This window comes from Perna viridis, chromosome 11, assembly GCF_037379345.1.
Source record: "Perna viridis isolate PV_CMFRI_1.1 ecotype Kerala chromosome 11, ASM3737934v1, whole genome shotgun sequence".
In the NCBI taxonomy this organism is placed as follows: Eukaryota; Metazoa; Mollusca; class Bivalvia; order Mytilida; family Mytilidae; genus Perna; species Perna viridis.
In genome coordinates this window covers 2,109,943-2,133,067 of record NC_142455.1, presented here as the reverse complement: position 1 = coordinate 2,133,067, position 23,125 = coordinate 2,109,943, and the positions used below count along the sequence as shown (strand labels likewise).

At 31.6% G+C, this 23,125-nt stretch overlaps 1 protein-coding gene across 18 annotated transcripts in view; it reads right to left on the bottom strand.

Moving 5' to 3' along the window:
• LOC148602292 (uncharacterized) overlaps positions 1-23,125 on the bottom strand; it is a 141,734-nt gene that overhangs the window by 78,946 nt on the left and 39,663 nt on the right. For 16 of the 18 annotated variants that reach the window (XR_015916899.1, XM_088553789.1, XM_088553782.1 and 13 more), the window contains 5 exons: positions 13,057-13,155; positions 12,490-12,609; positions 11,666-11,915; positions 4,988-5,064; positions 3,709-3,862 (listed from right to left, as the gene is read on the bottom strand). Coding sequence is in view for 17 of the 18 variants with exons in the window: in XM_088553789.1 (XP_088409915.1) it covers positions 3,709-3,862; positions 4,988-5,064; positions 11,666-11,915; positions 12,490-12,609; positions 13,057-13,155 (700 nt within the window). In the remaining variant the exon portion in view is untranslated. Of the gene's footprint in view, positions 1-3,708; positions 3,863-4,815; positions 4,870-4,987; positions 5,065-11,665; positions 11,916-12,489; positions 12,610-13,056; positions 13,156-19,444; positions 19,565-23,125 lie in introns of those variants that run through there. The other 2 variants (XM_088553794.1, XM_088553797.1) reach the window with 2 other exon arrangements.

Sequence of the window (23,125 nt, the reverse complement as noted above, 5' to 3'; positions counted from 1 at the left end):
ATCAGCAACCTTGACCTTCATCATACTGACAACAAAAATACAATTGGCTCCTTTTTGTACAAAAGTTCAGATTGTACACAAGTTTCTTTCAGTATAGTTATGGAGTGAAAACCACCAACCAATAGAAAAAAAGGGTTCTATGTCCACCATAAATGAACAAAAAGTATAGATATTCAGCAGCTAAAGCTAAAAGGAAATCATTCTTCACAGGTAGGTTTTGAGTAGACACATTTAAATCAAAATGACTTTACAGGTAGGAGCATAATCATCTAAAATATTGATACAATTTTGGAAATCTGCCACCAAGAAGAATTTATACAGCAAGTAAAAACAGGTATGGGACATTACATCTATGTATTAAAGAAATATTGTCAAGCTATACAGTGAAACCTGTCTAAAACAAATCATGTATAAACCAAGAACCTTTCTAAAGAAGACAACTTCTTAGTTTCTTCATAACAGATTAAATGCACTTTGAACCTGTATGAACCAAACTTGTAAGACCCACCCAAACTAAGGAAAGTAGCTCATTCAAGAGAGGTTTCATTGTTGTAACTGGTAATGTGCAATAAAAAGTTATGCTAAGCACATGATATGCTCATCCCCCTTTTTTTGTGTCTAAAAAGTCCCATAACTCTAAAAATGAAAGACTGGAACTATAAAAATACAATCCTCCTATTTTGTGTGTAAAAAGTCCTGTAACTCTAAAATGAAAAATCAGAAAAATAGAAAAAAAAAATAGAGCTTAATCTATTATAACCAAAATCAGTTAAAACAATTTCAAAATTCCTTCAAAGCATTTTGGAGTTATGGTACAATATGTGGAGAAGGATAGCAGCATACCATAAAACATCCATAAAGATATGCAATAAAAATAATACATGTAGAGATTTACACCTCTGTCCCTATTTATCGGAGAAGCAGTATAAAATTCATTACCTTATCCTCTATATTGTAAATATCCAAAAATAAGACAAACCCAGTAAATCCACATTGAAAACAAATCAACTGCCATTTACAATGACATTGTGTTAAATTATTCCAGTCTAGTGATGATGCTCCTGTACGACCGATGATGCTCCTGTACGACCATTTTAATGCAAAAAAAATATCCAATATACTTTAGAAAACATCAAAATATTTTGAGACAAATTTTATTATCTCTGAATGACATTCATAAATTAGCACTTGTACTGTCCCTGAAGTATGTTCAATAAAAGTTTCCCTAAGTTGGACAATAAATATTTTAACAAGTAATCGTGTTTCTCTGGGATTACATTGGGGTGAAATATATATTAAATATTCTTAAAACACATTTACGTTTAAATTTCCTGTTCTATCACTTTCTAAACTGAACACAGTTCATAAACAAAGGGGTGCACCATGGTCTTAGGGATCAGGAATGGCATATCTCAAGGTATGTACAGTGTATTCCTTCTTTTACATAGAAAAAAGTAAAATAGCATACATTTCTAACATACATGCATCATCAAAATTCAATAAATTGCTACTCCTTTTTTACTTTTGTTGACTGTCTAACAATCACACATATTTTGTTCTTTTTTCATAGAAAAGTGGGTGGCAGATCTAACAAGGACCCCCCCCCCCAACCCCCCCACCCCCACAACTAAATCAATCCCTGGTACAACTTCCAAAATTAAATACCCATGTTAGAATAGTTATGGAAAAACAGAAGATTTCATCAGTTGAAGATACTTGTTTCTAATCTGTTTTCCCCAAAATACATAATAAAATAAATAAATATTCAAAAAAAATGTTTCAATATTAATATACTTCCCTTCTGAAGCAAATTAATCCTATTTTAATAGCTATTCCAAGAACAGGTAGAAGAAATTACAAGTATGTATACAGTCTTACTTCATTTACATTCAGTAATTTAGATGGGTGATTTTATATATAAACATAAATCCAAAAAACAAGATACTACATCACTCTTCCAATATTTATTACACAAAAATCCCCCTAAAATACTGAATAACTCCTCCGAAAAATATCAAATCTCAGCACATTTCACAAGCACAAAATGGCAAACAAGCAGACTTAGAACAGGATGTTCCGAAATGAGAAGCTATCAAAAATTTTTCATCTATGAATGAAGATGTTGTTCCGCCTCATTAATGACAATCACTTAAAACTTATACCTACCACTATGAATAGATGAATGGAATAAAAATGACTTTAAAACTGGATTTGGAAACTTTATTGATCTCTAAGTATTTACTTCTTTCTAAACATAAATAGATGAAGTTTTTTTTTTCAAAGGAATTTATTTGAAGGATTTCAGTATACTCAATAACGTCCTCAGCTGACTTTTGATATTTATTGAATGCCCTGACCTTCAATTCTGGTTTTGAATGTTGTGATCTATAGTACTGGCTTTAACCCCTGATTCAAAAGGTTGTGTTATCTTCTAATTTAAAAATCTACAATAAGGATAGTCTTTGTCAAGACACCATAAATCTTATAAAATTAAAACCAACCTCTTACAAAAGGTTAAGTAACTATTTGTCTTGTAGTTGTATAAAATGAACTTTTGTAAGTATCTATCTTTTATGGAATTGACAAAGATTTTACCAGTATTAGGGTGTCCAGGAGCAGAAAGATGATGGTTTTTAAAAATGAAAGACTTGAGTCTCCTGTAAAAACCTTTAAAATACAAGTCTTAGCAGGAATCAGGTAATATCTTAAATTGTTTTACTATATACATGTAAAAAAATAAATACATCTGACAATTAACTTCTCAAGGAAGTCTTTTTATATTTGCAACTATCATTTGATGTGCATCACTGCAGATGTTTAAAGTGCTCTGCCCCTGAAAGAGTAATCAAGGGAACCAAGGTTATAGCGGTAATCAAAAGAATGTAATCCAGGGACAAAGACCAGACATCGGAAACAGACATACACAACAAAGAACATAAAGTAACTAAAATCATACATACAGAGTAACAAAAGCAAATGAGCAACTTGGACTCGACTAAAAACTGGGAGCATGGACCAAGTGCACTGGTAGGATAATCATCCTCTGCTTATAAAACAATATGGAAATAATCCAAAAAGAATATATTAAAAATTATCAAATTATACTGTCTAAGTGGTAGGTTATATTTATACAATGTTTTACCCACTGCCTGATTCTTATAAAGACCAATTTATAGAACTGATAAGACATTTTATGCATGAACAAATACTATATATGTATTAACTTTCTGCAGATTCTATCAAGTGAACATTTTTGTGGGTATCAATTTTCATGTTTACAAAAAATGATCAGTATTATATAGAGTTAAGAATAAATTTCACTGGTACTTTTTTTCGTGGTTTTCTGCCCATCCAATAATACTGAATAATAGTACTCCACGAAAATTAATATTTTTACAGTACATTATGGTAATATGTTTGGACCATCCATTCTTCCTTACTTTTTAAAGAAAGGCAATACCCAACTTGAGTAGCCAACCCAAAAGTAAAAAACACTTTAAGTAAAAGTGTCCTCAACCTTTTGACCTGCTGACCCAAAATTAGCAGGTGTTTAACTTTCCACTCAAGCATCCATTAGTGTAAATCCTTTCAGTGAAAAGAAAGTTCCATGACAAAAATTAATTAAATTTGTAAAGAATTTAATTTTACAGTCTGGTTTCTTCTTTAAATAATGGGCAATAAACCTTGTAGATTTTGCTACCTCCTTACCTTCAGTTGTCTCTGGTATTTTTTCCTTGATATGACTGTTCTCCTCTTCAGTTATAGACAACTCTGCCTCATCATCAGTTTGTTGTTCCTGGTTTTGTCTGACTTTTTTGGGTGTACTGATTCGTGGAGTTTTAGACAACCCCTCAGAGATATTCTGAAAGAAAACCATATGAAAGGCAACACAATTAAGTAGTATTCTTTATGAGAATCATAAAAGGCTATATATTTTTATTTTTTGTAATTAAGTTGTTTTATAGGTCTAAAATGTATTGTTTCCTAAGAAAACCATCAGACAACTCTGCCTCATCAACCCCCAATTATTCATTCCAATCTGTCTGCCCTTAGAAGATATTATCAACATTGCAAATCTAATAGATTCTATTGTATTAGAGTGTCATTTACAGAGTTATCTCCCTTAATTTTGAAATCTACAGTGCATTCTACATAATTTCTATATCCTAAGAACACGGGTAATATGAAAAACCCAATATCAATTTCTGTTTACTATGGCAATTCAAACAAAATATCAAAAATGAAAATATGTAGGCTTTTCACCCATAAATCACATTTTGCATGATTCTCAGTTGGAGTGCTACTTAAATTTTCTCACTTTCACTCATCTGTATGGGTCGAATGTAAAAAATAAAGCTGCTTCTGCCAGATTACAGGTAACTTTAACTAGAAAATCATCATGTTTCTGAGCCATTCTTCTAATCGTTTTCTTAGGAAACAAGTCAAGCACATCCCTTTCCTACAAACTTACCTGTAAGAGCTGTGCATGTTCCTGAACAATTCTCCAGATGGTTTTCTCTAAAACAAGTCAAGCACATCCCTTTCTTACAAACTTACCTGTAAGAGCTGTGCATGTTCCTGAACCATTCTCCAGATGGTTTTCTCTAAAACAAGTCAAGCACATCCCTTTCCTACAAACTTACCTGTAAGAGCTGTGCATGTTCCTGAACCATTCTCCAGATGGTTTTCTTTAAAACAAGTCAAGCACATCCCTTTCTTACAAACTTACCTGTAAGAGCTGTGCATGTTCCTGAACCATTCTCCAGATGGTTTTCTTTAAAACAAGTCAAGCACATCCCTTTCTTATAAACTTACCTGTAAGAGCTGTTCATGTTCCTGAACCATTCTCCAGATGGTTTTCTTTAAAACAAGTCAAGCACATCCCTTTCTTATAAACTTACCTGTAAGAGCTGTTCATGTTCCTGAACCATTCTCCAGATGGTTTTCTTTAAAACAAGTCAAGCACATCCCTTTCTTATAAACTTACCTGTAAGAGCTGTTCATGTTCCTGAGCCATTCTCCTGATGGTTTTCTGTATCTGTGCTGCAGTGGTGGCTCTGGCAGCTGTAAAACATACAAGACTTTTTAAAACTATGTAAATTCACAGTAGTTCACTTAACACATGTATAATATCTCCATCTTTCCTTTTCCATATTAAAAAAAATCTTTAAAAAAAAAGTTGCAGAAAGAGAAAAAAAAATTTCCTCACTCACAGACGACAGTATATATCAAAATTATAATCTTCTGGTCATTAACACCAAAGAAGTCTGACCCTTTTTTTAGCTGCACCCTTAGCTCATTTTATTGAACAATGATTAAAAAGCAAAAACAGAAGATTTTCAGGACAGCAAAAAATCACTGTAAACAAAACACTAGGACTTAAAATGCATTTTTTTAAATTTTTAATTTTATAGTGGAACTCATAACTCTTTTTCTTGGTCTGTAAATGCTGAAAAAACACAAAAACAAATTAAGTACAAAGACAACCAATGGGCTCTGTAATCAAAAGAGTAACGTGATTGAAACTCTCTTAAACAGAACATAATTTTACACCAGCCCGAATTTTGTCCAGACTAAGTGCCTAAAAGAAGACGAATTATACGAAATGCAGACTGCCACTTACTGTAGAAAAAAAAGAGATAAAAATTGAGAATATAAAACAAAGAAAATCATCACAGCTTTCAATATAATAAAAAAAATTTTTAATTATTCCACAAAAAATAAAAACAACACTTTACCAATCAATCCTAGAAGTAGTGAGATTTCTGAGCCATTACTACACCACAAATCTCACACCAACTAAAGAATAAACATCAGAAAGTCCCACAATTCGGAACTACAATATGAGTAATTCTGACCTACAATCCATGACATTTTATTTCCAAGGTAAAAGATCATCACCTGATAAGGTGATACATTAAAGTTTAAGGAAGTGTGATGGTAAAGTTTACATTAGCACATATTGTCTACTATGGTTATGGAATAACATGAATATAAGAATTTGACCTTTAAACATGTCAAGGTCAAAATCATGCAGGTCCATTAGATGATGTGGTTTTACAAGGCCAACAAACAAAAATGGAAAAGGCAAAATCTGAATTAAATGAACAGTAAACAAAACAAAAAAAAAAGAATCATTACAGTAAATCCAGATTTGAAAAAGTGGAATTCTGCTTGAAAGTGAATTTAATCATGTCTGTATTGGTAAAAACAATAGGGCATTAATGGAACATTAAGTGAAACCCCACCACATTATGGTGAAAAAAGGATGATGGCAAAATGTTCAAAATGATCTTACTTGAAAACTACATTTTGGATTTTACTGAAAATTGAACTTGACCTGTATTTTATGGTACTAAACAACTGTGCAAATTCATTAAAAAATTCATAGATTCATTCTCAAGTCGTCATCTGGAAACCAACAGACGAACGGACTGACAAGCAACTTTTTGGAGGGTATCATATAATACTTCGTCACTTCTTGTGGCGGGTGTAAAAACAATTGAACAACATTATGGAAACAAAAAGCAACTTCAAGGAAAGCCTTATAGAAATGGGTTTCTGCTACAACAAACAATTAACTTATAGAATGTTAAAAATTGCAGAAAATAGTGTGACTGAAATGACCAAGTCAAGACTGAACCAATATACTACTGTGCTCAAGCAATATAACCACCTTCCTCACATGCAACTTTTTATCCACTGAGAATTTATTAAATTTCTGTGAGACATCCTACCATTTACACTTCCCAGCTTTCTACTGATTTCATATCCTACCAGTGCACCTGATCCATGCTCCCAGTTTTTACTGTAGTCCAAGTTGCTCATTTGCTTTTGTTACTTTGTATGTATTATTTTAGTTACTTTATATTCTTTGTTGTGTTTGTCTGTTTTGCATGTTGGGTCTTTGTCCCTCGATTACATTCTTTTGATTACCGCTGTAACCTTGGTTCCCTTAATTACTCTTTCATGGGATTATAACTATTTTCCTTCAATCCTTTCTTGATTTATTTTATTTCTCCACTCTCTATGGTAAAATTTAGATTTTAACATGATCGCTAACACAAAGTTTATTTCTCCACTCTCTATGGTAAAATTTAGATTTTAACATGATTGCTAACACAAAGTTTCCATGTGGAAACTCTAAAAAGTCACTCAGTACTGAAGGAGAATCTGTATGTTCCATTTCCTATGCTGTTGAAACAATTAATTGTACAGATAGACCTGAACAAAATCTAAATATATTTAGCATGAACCAGGAACCATCTCTGATCAGGTATATGAAACACCTGCTTCGACTTAAATGTTTTCTCATCAACTGAACGTTGTTTAATGGTTAATAATATATCCCTTTGATATACATATTGCTGTATACAGATTTTTTTTAAATAAAGAAGCATGTTAAGTTTATATAGTTGTAAGTTTGTGCAGTAATAAGCATAATGACAAAAAATATGACAATTATTTTCATGCAGCCTAAATGGTCTAAAAACTTTTATGATATTTAGTAAATTAAATTAAATAAAAAAATTCATTAATAAACAGCTGCAACTTATAAAAATAGGGCATGAATGGAACATTCAATGATACACTTCCAAGTAATGTTGAAAAAAGGGGGATGATATGTTCAAAATGGCGTAACTTGAAAACTATTTATCTTAACCTGTATTTATGGTACAAAACAACAGTGCAAAGTTTCAAAAAAAAAATTATTGATCTGTTCTCAAGTTATCATCTGGAAACTGCCAGGGGATGGACAATTGGCAAAATTGATATGTAAATTTTAAAGAGGGTTTTGCATAATACTTCAAAAATTGGTAATCAATAATTCAACGAAAAAATTTATATAAACACCACACTATGGACTTAATTATTGTCTTATTGTCACTGAAGTCAGTGAAGTTCATGAATGATATATGAAATTGAGTATTTAAGTAGCAATCCCGCTAAGAATCATGCAAAATGTGATTTATGGGTGAAAAGCCTAAATATTTTTATTTTTTATATTACATTTGAACTACCATAGCAAACAGAAATTAACATTTGGTTTTTCATGTTCTTAGAAGATAAAAAATATATAGAATGCACTGTAGGTTTCAAATTAAAGGAGATAACTCTACAAATGACACTTAAATACAATAGAATCTATTGGATTTTTAATGCTGATTATCTTCTAAGAGCAGGCAGATTAGAATGAATAATGACACATTTCATAATATAGACCCATAAAACAACTTAATTACAAAAATAAAAATATGTAGCCCTTTTTGGGATGTATCACATTTTTCAGATTTTGCATGATTCTTACAAAGACAACTACATAATAGTCAAAATAAGCCTTAAAACAAGTTAAAAAGGGGCCATAACTCTAGAACAGTAAATTTAGTACACTTAATCATGCATGCTAAGTCTTATTAGTATTAATTCTAAATTTTATGGGATTCTGTTCAATAATTATCATAAAAAAATATATCATGCAAGACAAATATAAAGGAGAGAACAATGGAACGATGAACATGAGAATTATGATTTGTACCCAAGAAAGTGGAGTGGGGATTCTCGTAGAGAAAACAAGGAATCAAGAGGCATCTGTAACATTCAAGCAAAAAATGTTACATTAAAAATTTTACAAAAAATGTTGAAGAATGAATTATTAAAAATTCTAATTGCATATGAAAATGCACAAGTTTGAAAATTTCATTTCTAATCACTACAGGAGGTAAAGATTCTGGATAATTCAAAATATTTCACCAAATCTAGAAGGAAACAAAATAAAGTAAAAAAAGGCCTAACCTCCAAATCCCTGGAGCCAGGAAGGATACTGAAAATAATGTATGATGTGTACAATATTTCACTTACAGGGGAATAACTCTAGAATAAAGACGGATCACTAAAAAAAATGAAGTAGATATAATACACTGTGTGATTTAAGCTCCGTTATGTGAATAATAAGCCTGTTTCAGTGACTTACCGTGTGGAACCTCAAACTCGACTGTCTGAACAACTACAGTTAGTAAAGCATTACATCATAAAACATGCTAAAAAATTCATGCACTACGTGTATACAAATGTCAATTAGTAGCATTAATTCTGATTGATTGATTGATTGATTATTGCCTAAAAAGCAATACCCTTCACAGAGATAATTTTGTCCAAGTGTAAGTATTAAATTCATATTCATCAATTGGGAATGGTTAGTGTTACTGTAAGTTTTATTTGTGGGAGAATTAGGATGCTTAAGAAAAGAATACTATTGGTTTATTACCTACTCATGAATTTACTGTGTTTAGAATTAACCTACATAATCCCTAGGTCATGGGTCAATAGGTCCAAAGCCCACACTCATCAAACTCTATGAAGATTCATGATTGACTGTTTGATTATTGATTATTAATTAGAAAGTGGTAGTATCTCTGATTAATATTTACGGGCTTATATAAAAGAAGAGGCTACCAGAAGCCTGAATTGCTCACTTTCTTGAATTTTGCCTTTCTAAGGCAATAAATTAAACATGAAGTTGTCCAACAATTTTGACTAAAGAAGTCTTTGATAGGACTATTACAAGATCTTTTCAACAATTGAAAGTTTCTTTTAATCTATCATAGTTTTCAAGATATTGACTGAAAACTATTGAAAAAAAAAAAAAAGTTGTTTTTCCCCTTTCAAGGGCAATAACTCTTACAAGGAGTCAGAAGACTTTTGTAGTCTAATAATATGGATCATTTCAGCTATTGAAAGAATTCGGATAAACATAACGGTTTAGGAGATATTTGTGAAAAACTACTGTCTGACCCCTATGTTCTATTTTTAGTATTGGCGGCCATGTTTTTTGATGAATCAAATATCCCCACAACAGTTCTATGCAGTATACCCTAAGGAACATTCATACCAAGTTTGTTTTCAATTGGTCTAGTAGTGTCAGAGGAGAAGATTTTGGAAAGATGTAACATTAAAAATAGCAAAAATCGTTGAAACAGGGCAAAAACTCCAACATGGCTCTACGGATTAAAATCAAAATTTGACCAGAGATAGATCTCATCATGCTGAACACTTTTACCCTCCATCAGAATTCAGCAAAACCTTACGGTTTAGGAGATATATGTGAAAAACTACTGTCTGACCCCTATGTTCTATTTTTAGTAACGACTGCCAATGTTTTTTGATGAATCAAAAATCCCCACATCAGTTCTATGCAGGATACCCCAAGCAACATTCATACCAAGTTTGGTTCCAATTAGTCAAGTAGTTTCAGAGAAAAAGAGTTTTGTATAATTGTTGACGACGACGACAGATGCCAAGTGATGGGAATAGCTCAAATCCAAACACCATTATTGGAACAAAACTAACACTTAACAAAGTAAGGCTACCAGATGGTGTTTAATTAATTATTCATAACCAAAAATTAAATTTTCATTGTATAATGAAATTCCAATACTGGGTGGTTAGAAATGTTATTACTCATTCATGAATAGTTTCTTATCCTGACATGGTAGGACGTTATCAAATATCAATCAGACCATTTAAAATTAAACCTCTGATTTCATGAAATTTAAGAAAAATGAGGTGCAAATGATAATCTATGGCAAAAATTAAAAATAAAGACCTAAAATGGTTTATATTCAATTAGTCAAAGCTAATTCAGGGTACAGTCTGCATAATGCATGTAAAAATCTTAAAGGTACGCAATTTGGTGCCCTCATTTTAGTAACTGGTGACTGGTGACTAGTATGCACATCTCACATTTTTTTCTATTAAAAGTTCATTTATTCCTATAGGAAAAAATCGGATAGAAAAAAAAACAACGAAAATCACAATGGAATTTCCTTCGCCTCGAAACAAACAAAGTATCTAAATCCTTCAAAAAATTAGGGTATATGTTAAATTGCAAAGACCTCATTATGTAAAATCTACAGACCTCAAATTGGTTTAGTACATGTACATCTAGCATCCAATACAAATTATACTCAAACTTAAAATAAATCCTGATTAAGTGCATGCAATAAAATAAAAATGTTATTCAACACAAAATCAATACAAATAAAAACAAAACATAACGAAACAAAACAAAAAAAACATACAATACAGTCTAAGTGATAACATCCTTGGATGGCAGGTTGATAATTACATTAAGTTTTCTTGCTTCTCTTAGTACTAAATACAGTTTAAAAATATACTCTTATGCTTAAAAATCTGTCTTTCATAAAGCATTATTTTTTTAAGCAGCTCAAAATTAAAAAAACAAAAAAAAACAAAAACAAAAAAAAAGTACAATCAAAACAACTGTAAAATTCTTGTTCATTATTTAAATAATAAAATCTGAAAACTTTTATTTCATTTACAGTAGGACTTGTAAAAAATGTATTTAGATTCTTAATTTTTCCGTTTCTGTGGTGCCAGCCCAGAACTATTACATGATTCCTACAAATATTCAATCATTGATATGATTGCCAAACGATCACCACACCTTCCACCATGCCTGGTGAAAAGGACAGGATCCACCATAACTGTAGTGTACAGCACTAAAATACGAAAAAAAGTTCCAACACTATCACACTACAGGGTATATAGACTATGAATTAAAAAAAACAAAAACAATAAATTCTTGATTATATATAAAAAAACAAAACATAAAACAAGAAATCTCAGAATAAAAACTACCACTTACTTAATGACTCCTCCAACAGTGACTTATTCATCTCTTCTGCATGCTGTTCCTCAAGGTCCTCAAGACGTTGTTCCCACAACCTCTCAATCCTCTGTATGTCCTCCTCATGTTCCCTGGTCAGCTGATCATTGAGATCTTTCAAGGACTGGACCTGTTTTTTCTCCAGCTCTGTTTTGACCATGTCTAACTGACCGGTGTAGATCTGCTCCAGTGTGAATCTCATGGCCTTGACCTTAAGGTCAACATCTTCCTAAAAAGAAAAAAAAGAATTTTAATCAAGGCAAAGGAACTTCTTTATTATGTAATATGTGAACGACACTACCTTTAATGACAGAAAAGAATTTCCCAGTCTTACAATGAAATCAAGATGCTGAGATTGAAATGTGAAAATTTGCCTTGTTTTAGACATGTGACCAACAAGAATTCCTGTGACTTATGATCGAACATTAGGTCACATTACAGGCCAAAGTTTTTCAGCAGAACACACCATATCAAAATAAGAAAACACTCAAATTCATAACTAACAAATGTAAAAAAAAAAATGTCAATTATTTTCCCTTGAGTAGCAACCCTTCTGGCAAAAATTGAGTCCTAATGTTTTTTCATTACTTTTAAACTTTACTTAAGGAGTCTGCCACATTAAATAGGTCTGCACAAAAAGTAAGCGTAGCTTGGTGCTGCAATTGCCTGAATTTATTTACTGGCATTGTTGTTGATACTTGGAAATAAAACTTTATCTATTTTAATTATAATGGAAAGCCTCTGGTAAACCATGTCTAACAGTTTTTTAAATTTATCTGCATAAAAGTTTTGTCAAGACTTACAAGATATTTCTGTTGCAAAGAGTCTATGTCAGTTGCATGCTGTACATTTAACGCAGATATTATTTCATCCATCTTTTCTTTCTCAGCTGTGTCTAATTTTTCAAGCTGATCTTCAGAAGGCTGTTGAAAATAAAAATAATCTATAGGGTGTATTTTACAGAATAATTAGGTATAATATTTATAAAAGAACGGTGTTCCAACATTTACATTACCAAGGGAGATAACTCTGAAAAAAAACAGCCAATCCTACTTGAATTTAAAATTTGTTTAAAGTTCATTATCATAGCTGTAACACGATTTAAATTTCAATTGAAAAATCAAGTGGGAAATGTAGCAATGAGGGCTTTTTCAAGGCGTGAAGAACACATCAATTCACAGAGCGAAGCCAGAATTTCACAATCCCTGCACTGCCTTGTGGTAGACAAAAACATCAGGCAGACAAGCAGGCAGGCAGGCAGAACAATTTATATATTCACTCATACATATACTTTGTTTAAAGGTTTTACTTATGTTTACTTCCTATTAATGCCTTATGAAGGAAATGAGTTTATTCAAACAAGAGGCTACCTGTGTTTCCATTTTTTCTACCCGGGCCTGTCTTTCACTTTCAAGTTCATGTCGTAAACTGTCAAGCTGTGTTTCATACTGTTTCTTCAATGCTTCAAGCTACAAAATAAAGCACCAGTGTAAATGCTGAGAAATTTGACAATACGACATTTGCTATAAAATAATACTGAACTACAAAACTGAAATACATGGAAAAAAACCTGAAAACAGAAAACATAGACAAACTACATACACAATTAAGAATAAAATTTGATACAAGAACTGAAGATTTGGAAAACAAGAAAACACATAAAAAAACTAAAGCAATAACAATATAAACAAAAGTTCAAACCCTTCATAAAAAATCATTGTTCTGGGTCTGCTTTTATAAAAAACATTGTTCTGGGTCCGGTTTCATAAAAAAAACATTGTTCTGGGTCCGGTTTCATAAAAAAAACATTGTTCTGGGTCTGGTTTTATAAAAAACATTGTTCTGAGTCCGGTTTCATAAAAAAACATTGTTCTGGGTCTGGTTTCATAAAAAACATTGTTCTGGGTTCAATTTCATAAAAAAAAAAAAAACATTATTCTGGGTCCGGTTTTATAAAAAAAACATTGTTCTGGGTTCAATTTCATAAAAAAAACATTGTTCTGGGTCCGGTTTTATAAAAAGAAAATCTCAAATTGAGATTTTCCTCAAATCCTTTCTCAACTCAAATTTCGACCAATCAGATAACTTGAAACTGAAAATTTGAGGAGAAACGTGGGACTTGAGGAGAATCTGAAGTTGAGATTTTTTTCTGAAAGCCAGACATGAAGCCAAGTTATCAGTTGTGAACCTGAGGAAACAAATTCTAAACCATAACAGAACAAAATTGGCAAGTCCCTGAAAGGCCCTTTTCAGATAGATTTTATTCCTAACATGGGCTATCCAACACAGAACAAAACAAGAAGACTACATTTAGTCCCTTAAAAGTTTCTATGAAGACAAATTTCACTATATCATGTTGCTAAATTTCTAAAATTAAGTTAGGTACTTATTGCGTTATATTAAATTTGCATTAATTCTTCACAACATAAACCTCAAATAAAGTATAAACTCAAATTTAGCAGGTAGATCTAGGGTAAGGGACACAACTCTTCAAATCAGTGACATATTTGTATCATATTCAATTCTACCAAAGCCTGTCAAGCAGAATGAAATCAGTTGATGTTTACATGAGATGGATGTTAAATGCTGTATACAAACATTCCAATGATTTGTCACAAATATGTCCCATACCTTAGGTCTACCTTCTTAACCAGTACTATATAAACCAGAGCTAACAAAGTTAAACATCTTTTCAGGGCTAACTGGTCTTGGACAAACATTTCACAAGATTAAAGTTAAGCTGTTCAAACAATTCATAAAACCACAGAAGAAAAAATTACTAGTTAAAACTACTATCCAGACCTTGCGAGGTGTGTGTTTAGGTTGGTCAAAAGTTAAATACACAATTAAGTTGAAATCACTCTTGTTGACAATAACTCACTATTTCAACATGCTTACCAAACACACATTCAGGCTTGATCAAGAGTTTAAATATTAACAAGATGTATTTAAAGCCACTTGTTAAGTGTTATTAACATGTACAGCAACAAAGAATAAAGAAAAATTAAGAATTCAACACCACTGAGCATACAAGACAGAGAAATTTCAGATATTGAATTTTGATAATTGATGTATGTATTATTTTTCTCATTTAGCCAATTGAGTCTGAAATTGTTAAATTTAGAACACCCTGTGAATTTTTTGCCTATGTATCCTTTTATATCAAATGGGAGTATAAAAAGAAAAATTACATTCAGAATTCAAGCAAATTTTCAACAACAACAAAATAAAACACATTATAATAAAATCATAACACAGTGTACACTCTAAGGCTTTTAACTCTCCATTAATAAAGATACAAAAGATCAAAAGTACAGAAAGGAAAGTTCACAAAGGTTCGGGTGAGGCATTTAAAAAATCAAAATATTGACCATCCCTTCTAAAGTACGAAAACACTTCAAAGTCAAATATTTCATCTAAGTGTTGTTAATCAAAGATTTTGGGCAAAGGGAAATAATCAAACAATAACATCTCAAAATTTGTAAGTAATAAACAACAAAGTGGACACTGTTTGGATTCTAAATGACTTCCACCCACCAAACATTTATAAAACGTCAATACACAATCTATCAATATTGTAATGTGGAAATAGCATTTTATCATAGATGGTTATTATATGAAGAAATTTATGGTCATAATCAGTCATTTGAAAATTCATATAAGTTCTACAAACAAAGGTGGACTTCTCTTTCAATGAATGAGTACAAATATGTATATAAAAGAACCAACACTTGATATAAATCATTGGTTCTGTCACCACTAAGTCTCATGTCAAGGATTTGAAACATTCATGTCAAGTTTCTAAGGGAATTTTGAAGGTTTCAATGTTTAATACTTTAGTGTATGTTGTCAATTAACAAGCAGTCTTCTTAACATTTAAAGTCTGATCTCAATGCAATATCTGCATTTGAATTTTTTTTCACAAATAAAACCATCAGACAGGGTCCAAATAAGACAGATTTGGATATATTCCCCACAAAATTTGTTGGCTAGAAAAAAATAACTTGCATGCACTGTTGTGCTAGGTATATCCCTACTTGTGGACAGCACCAAAATATCACTTGCAATAAATGCCCCATCTAAAGCCATATACCAAATTGAAATCAATCCATAAATTGGGAGTCCATGTCACTGCCACAACTGCAGTTATTTCATAAAGATAAAATGACGGACAGATAGAATGACAGACAGATAGAATGAGGGGCAGAAAGAATGAAGGATAGATAGAAGCTATATATATAAGCTATGAGCTTTCGTTCAGTTGCTACTTAAAATCGTGTTAAGCACTTTATGTACAATTCAAATACAATATATTTCAATGTTTGCTCAAGCTATAAATACTTAATATGAAGCTTGTTAGGCCAAAAAAAAAATAATCTAGTTTCCTGCAACCAGTAAAAAAATAATGGGGTAGGTAGGCAGGGTAATTATTTCAATTTTTAAAAACATTTTATGTAGAGTTAATGAGGAAACAATCTACACTTTAACAGTGCTTGATCTAAACAGGCCATAACATGTTTAGGCCACAAAAAATTAGCAGGAAACAAATATATTTTTTTTGTCTTAGTTGTAGTGTATAACAAATCAATATTAATCAACAGATTCTCATGAAATTTTAAATACTGAACACCCGATTGTATTCTGGCAAATTCATCTCAATAATCTGTACAGAATATAGTAAAACAGAGGTGTTGGGGGAAAATGCCCATGAGATAATGTCAGCACTAAAACTGAAGAGTACTAGATGACACCACTTAGCAAGTCTGTCTTTGAGTAACAACCATTTATGGACCCTTGGTAAACTTTACACCTGGAAAACATTCCATACATTTGTAGTTAGGATTTAGATATTTATGGGCTAAAGGTCTTTTGGGAATGAATATTCAGTAAAGTTCCACTTTTAAGAAAGTGAAATATTATAAGGTTATAACAGATATAGTAAAACACAACAAGTGCACCATAAGGTTTTAAGGAGGTAGACCTAGGGTAAGGAACACAACTCTTAGAAATCAATGGAATGTTTAAATTTTTAAATTGATCTAATGTAGGCATCAAAGTGACTTGGACTGATTTCATTCTGTTTCAGAGAAAAGCTTGAAAGGATTTGGTGAAATTGAATATGATACAAACAAATCACCGATTTCAAGAGTTATGTCCCTTACCCTAGATCTACCTCCTTAAGTAAGTGTAAATACACCTTTCAGCAATCTCTGAAAAGCCTGATACAACAGTAACGAAAGCAATGACACTTCTTCAAAATAAAATGGCATATTTTCAAAAATAAAAATAACATAAAAACATCTAAGAATTCATTATAAGAATTGTTTGTTGATTTTCAATTAAATGCAAGTTCATTGTATCTCAATGTATTCAATATTTTTAAGACTTTAATTTTGGAGAGTGTTAACCATCAAACTTTGTGACGGGCTATAATTTCCCACCAAATACTATCATGTCTTTAAAAAATTGATTCTTGTGATTTCAAGGTGTACAATTTCAACACTATTTCTGAATTTAAACTCATCAGAAATTTAATGCCAGTAATGAACAATTTAACTGCAACTACTTACGAGGATCAGGCAAAAAATTTGGGTTATTCCTAATGTACAGCATACTGTACTTTGGACAAGTAATGTTAGTGGTATCGTTATATTTTCACTCTTAAAAATTAAGTACAAAATCACACATTTAACAGTATACTTCAAGTTAAAATGGTCTTCTACCACTACAAAAGTAGCAAAGATTTTGTAGTTGTTAGTGTTACAAAATTTCTCTTCTTGATAGAGTTATCTGCACCTGAACTGTCCATTTGCAGAGCATTTCTATTAAACTTTACCTTATTTTAAAGACATAAAAAAAATCCATCTAAATGGACAACTTGTGAAGAGTAAAAATCTACATGAATTAAACCTATGAATCATTACTGATTAAAGTCTGAAAGAAATTAAAAAAAGATCTCTTCAGCATATATAGTAATCTGCAAACTCATATGACTTAACTAGTCACATCACTGAAAATGCTTTAAGCCAGAGTAATGGAACAAAAGTTCAACAATCGCCAGAACACCACAAAATTCAGCCTGGTCTTATGTTCATCTGTTATATTTCAAAAATGCCATAGCCTTTTTTAAATCTCTAATGACTTTGTCCTCTTTGTAAACTCTGCCTAGTATCAAATATATCATTATCAAAAAAAAATTTTTTTGCCATGTTTCAACCACTGCTTCACTATTACTGAGTGTAGTACTGAATATCCATAACAATTCAACAGGAATTTACAAAGCCAATTTATATTCTTCCACTGCCTACTTTTTAAAAAGACTAGTACTTAATATCCTTAACCAGTTGAATAGGAATTGACAAAGCCCATTGAACCATGTAAGTATATAAAATGTATAGACTTTTACAAACTTGACATATATTTAAAACAAGTAAAATCAAGTCCCACTGTATGAGGGAAGTTTTTATTGTAATGCAGTTTAAAACTTCTATAATAATGCATTAATATATTCAGATTCTTGAATCTACATTTTGTATGCTAACAGAGCTATTTCAAGCCTGTTTACTTTGGTTTACACATACAATTAGTCAATTTTTCAGCAAATCAAAAAAATTGGCAATGTTTACAACAAAAATGGACAAAATTTCTTAATTCATCATGCTAAAATGTAGGAAAAAGTTATCACTGTAATAAGAAGTGCACTTTTCATTCAATAAGTATGTAAACACTATTTAAATTTTGAATAATATTGGTAGAAAGTATGTACCCTTAAGCATGACAGATGGACAGAGTCAAAGAGCTACTAGATCTGCTTTGACCTAAGTTTAAACTTAACATAAGACAAAATTAAGGCATTATCATAATTCAACAGCACAAGACACTGCTATATTTACCACTGCACAAGAAAATCCTGTTAGTCGTTTTATCAAATACCACATGACAATCTTGGTCACTTTACCTTAGCACCAGACAATTGTACTCAATTTACCTGAGCACAAGATCATTTCAGTCAATTTACCTAAGCATTAGACTATGCAAGTTATTTTACCTCAGCACAAGACAATCTTAGTCATTTTTAAAGCACAACATAATTCTAGTCATTTTACTTTAGCAAAAGACAATCCTACTCATCTTTTTTTCAGGCACAAGACAATCCTAGCCATTTTCCCTATGCACAAGACAATCCAAGCCATTTTCCCTAGCACAAAACAATCCTAGCCATTTTCCCTAAGCACAAGACAATCCTAGTCATTTTCCCTCAGCAAAAGACAATCCTAGCCATTTTCCCTAAGCACAACATAATTCTAGTCATTTTAACCTAAGCACAAGACAATCCAAGCCATTTTCCCTAAGCACAAGACAATCCTAGCCATTTCCCTACACACAAGACAATCCTAGCCATTTTCCCTAAGCATAAGACTATCCAAGTTATTTCCCCTAAGCACAAGACAATCCTAGCCATTTTCCCTAAGCACAAGACAATTGTAGTCATTTTCCCTAAGCACAAGACAATCCTAATCATTACTGAAGTACAACAATACTAGTCAATTTACCTAAGCATAAGACTATCCAAGTTATTTTACCTTAGCACATGACAATCTTAGACATTTTACCTCAGCACAAGACAATCTTAGTCATTTTTTGAAGCACAAGATAATTCTAGCTTTGCCTTAACAAAAGATAATTCTAAATAATTTACCTTACAAGTATCTCAAGATAAATCCTAATCATTTTGCCTTAAGATAATTCTATCTTTACCTTAGCATGAGACAATTCTAGTTTTAATCCATCAGGAAGCCAACTAAGAGTAAGTCCATCTTCATCCCCAGTGCCAACAAGTTGCATTGAATCTATTTTAAACATGATGTTTGTCACATCACCTTAGACTCAACAGTAAATACTGAAATTCATTATCCTAATAGCTAAGTAAACCAAAGTTGATGGAAACCAGTATCTATTTCATGACATGCCAGCAACGTAGAAGTATATCCTGTCAAACCCAGTTCTATTCAAAAAAATAAACACAATTTCATTCAACTAAATCCAATATTTTTTTCCAGTTGATTCCGAAGTTTGATTTTGTATTCAATTCATAAGAGATTTGCAAACTATTTTGGTTTTCCACACTTTTTTGTATTTTTACAAGGACCAGTAGAACTCAGGGACATTTTAAATATAGATCACTGCATAATATATCCTGTGAAAAGTAGTCCAACTAAAATAAGCTCAGCAATTCAAAATGTCTTCAGTTCTGGTGAGTTTTTGTCCTTCCAAAAACCTTCATCAATGGCAGAATGACAAGATTCCTTTACAGCATTATTTCATAAACATCACTGTTTACAGTGCAACTATTCCTCAATTGCAAACAAATAAAACTCCTTACTACATAGATACAGGTCCAAAAAAGCATTTATCCATTTTTATTTATTTATTTTTTTTTTTTTTTTTTTTTGAGACACAGAGGAAGCGACATAAAACAACATACAAAACTTTACAAGAACAAGAACTTAATCCATACAAGACAAAATCCGTAAGAAAAAACCCAAAGAAAAAAAAAGAAGAAAGGAATAAGTGAACACATTGCAGTTTATGGCCCTAGTAGAGTTGTTACCATGGGAATTGTAAATTTTTAATGGAAATAGGTCTTTACTGACAGATCTTTACAAAGATCAAGAGAAGAGTGAAAAAATATTGTTAATTAAATCAAACCCCCACCATTGTTGATTTCTACAATACTTCAGGGATATACTCAAGGCTATAGAGCAAAAGGGATATTATAGAGCAAGAACTGCCAAGGTCAATTTCATGGGCATCAGTTTTGGTAATACATCAAAAGATTCTATGATTCCCTTAATCACATAAAAGAGATTTTATTTTAAGTCGAAATTATTTTGGATTTAAGAACGTTAGAAATAAAACTTTATAAAACTTACCCATACTAAAAGGGTTAGTCATGCTGTCATAACTAAAGGGGGTTAGTAAGTTTTCCTAGCCTATTTTTTTATCAAACTATCCTTACCCTATAGTCATGCCAGCATAACCCCTTTAGAATTGAATGTTAGCTTTACAAATTATTTTTTTTGACATTTTTCTAAATTTCAAAATAATTCCAAATTCCAATAATACCTTGCTATAATATGTTTTCAAATTTTCAAATGTTTTGGAACAGCAGTACTAGTACATGCATGTTTTAAAATTGCTATAGAAGCAGTTTGAAAACTACTCCTTTACTACTGCTGCTCATATCAAAATAATACTAGCCTAAATCAACTTTCATGGTGTGACCAACATAATACCCAAATAGCTAGCTAAGCTAGAAGCTTTAATACACATCTTTTGACTGTATTAAATACAGTGTCAGTAAAGTACATTTAGGGAATAATAGGAAAATTAATTGGAAAGAGTGAATAACCAAAACATAACCACGAGTGCAGAAGAACACCTCGATTTAACGCATGTGTGGAGCTTGTTCCGCGAACGAGTTAAATCTTAATTCGTTCTTGGCACAAGTGATCATATTTTGGTTATTCACGATAACCAATTGATTATCCTATCTATTATATAGATTTCCTCCATTATTCATTACTATTTTCAAATATGAATTTTATATTTTGTGAATGGCAGATTGATATTCATGTTGAGAAGTTTTGGTGGGAGAAAGTGGGAGAGTGAACTTACCATATTTATTTCACAGTATGAATTATCAATTATTTTTTACACTTGGAACATTCAGCAAATCACTACATAATAATGGCGGTTACATATTTCGGTCTATGAAGAAATAAACTTAATCACGTGGTGCACACTAAATCAGCATCGTAGCAGATTATTTTCAAGAGTGCACAACTGTCATTGAGATTATTTCAAACAGACCGAAACAATATAATACTCATTCCTTATAATTTAATTTTAGTATCAAAATTAGACAAGTAAATCAATATAAAAGGTTGATGACGTCACAGACACATTACAAAATTTGGTCTATGAGATGATGGACAAAAATTTTTAGCCAATCAGAAATCATGTTGCTTCTGAAATTGAATTATTTTCTGCTATCTGTGATAGATGAAATGAGGCCCAGGAGAGTTATATCAACAGATTAAGTGATATGTAAGTTAATTTTCAAATCTACTGTTTCCATAAACATCAGAAAATTAGAAATGAAATATCCCTACATATAGAAAAAAAGAAACAAACCAACACCCTAGAAAAGGGCAGCCTGCTGAGAATGCAAAACTGGTAACATTCAGAAACAAAATGTTATAAGACACAGAATATAAAGGGGAAAAAATGTAACTGGCTGAGACCTGTTTAATCAACTGAAATGTTCACAATCTTCAGCTTTATACATGACACCCAAAAGTTGTGACTTCACTTCAGCTTTATACATGACACCCCTGAAGTTGTGACTTCAAAAAAATAAACAGACATAAAATACATGAAAATAAGAAGGTCATCTAAACCTATTTTCATTTTGAAAAAATATCTCACACCCATCAGCCTCAAACTTTCTGAGAGCAAACTTGGTCAAATCACTTAGAAAATTTATGGTCAGTAAACCCCTAGCCTGTAATGACATAGAAACATTCCAGTTTGACAGTTCAACTATCCAAACATAAAGATAAGACATCTAACATTTCATATCCACTATCAAACCCCTGAGTATCACAAGGTTTACAATTCATTGTCAGTATCTACCCCCTTTTGAAGACCAGGCTGGGTAATTAGGTTTATCATAAGACCTTAAAGACTAAAACCCCATAGATTATGTCAAATCTCAATTATTCTGACAAGATCAAACTAAAGGATTACCAAAACCAATTCTGTCCATGATAGTCCACAATATTTTGTAACACTGATCTAATCTATACAAACTAATATTTGAAATAAAATTTAATCTTTGTTATCAATTATTTCCACAATTAAATCAATATTCACCAGTGGTGGGAGTGTAAGTGAATGTTAGGCATAATTTTCTGATTTCCAAGCAGCTTCTTGGCTCATTATGAAGCATCTACAAACAAAGACAAAATATGCATATGTTTGTCAAACAAATGAACCATTTTAACACAGAGATATATTTTTCTTTTTTTTTCTTTCCATTTTTCAAATTGAGAAATTATAAATAAGAACTATAAAACAGTACTTATAACATGATAAACATATATACAATGCTATCTGATGCTGGGATTCCATCTTTTAAAAAAAATGAAGATTTAACAAAAGAAAGAAAAAAAATACTCAAGACACTAAGACAAAAAAATAGTATCAAAAATCACTAACCCACCCCCCCCCTCCATTTTTTTTTTTGGCTGACACCACACATCCCCCTCTAAATTTGTGTTAGGTATACACCACACTCCCCCCTAAATTCGTCATTGGCTATACACCACACTCCCCCTAAATTTGTTTTTGGCTATATACTACACTCCCCCATAA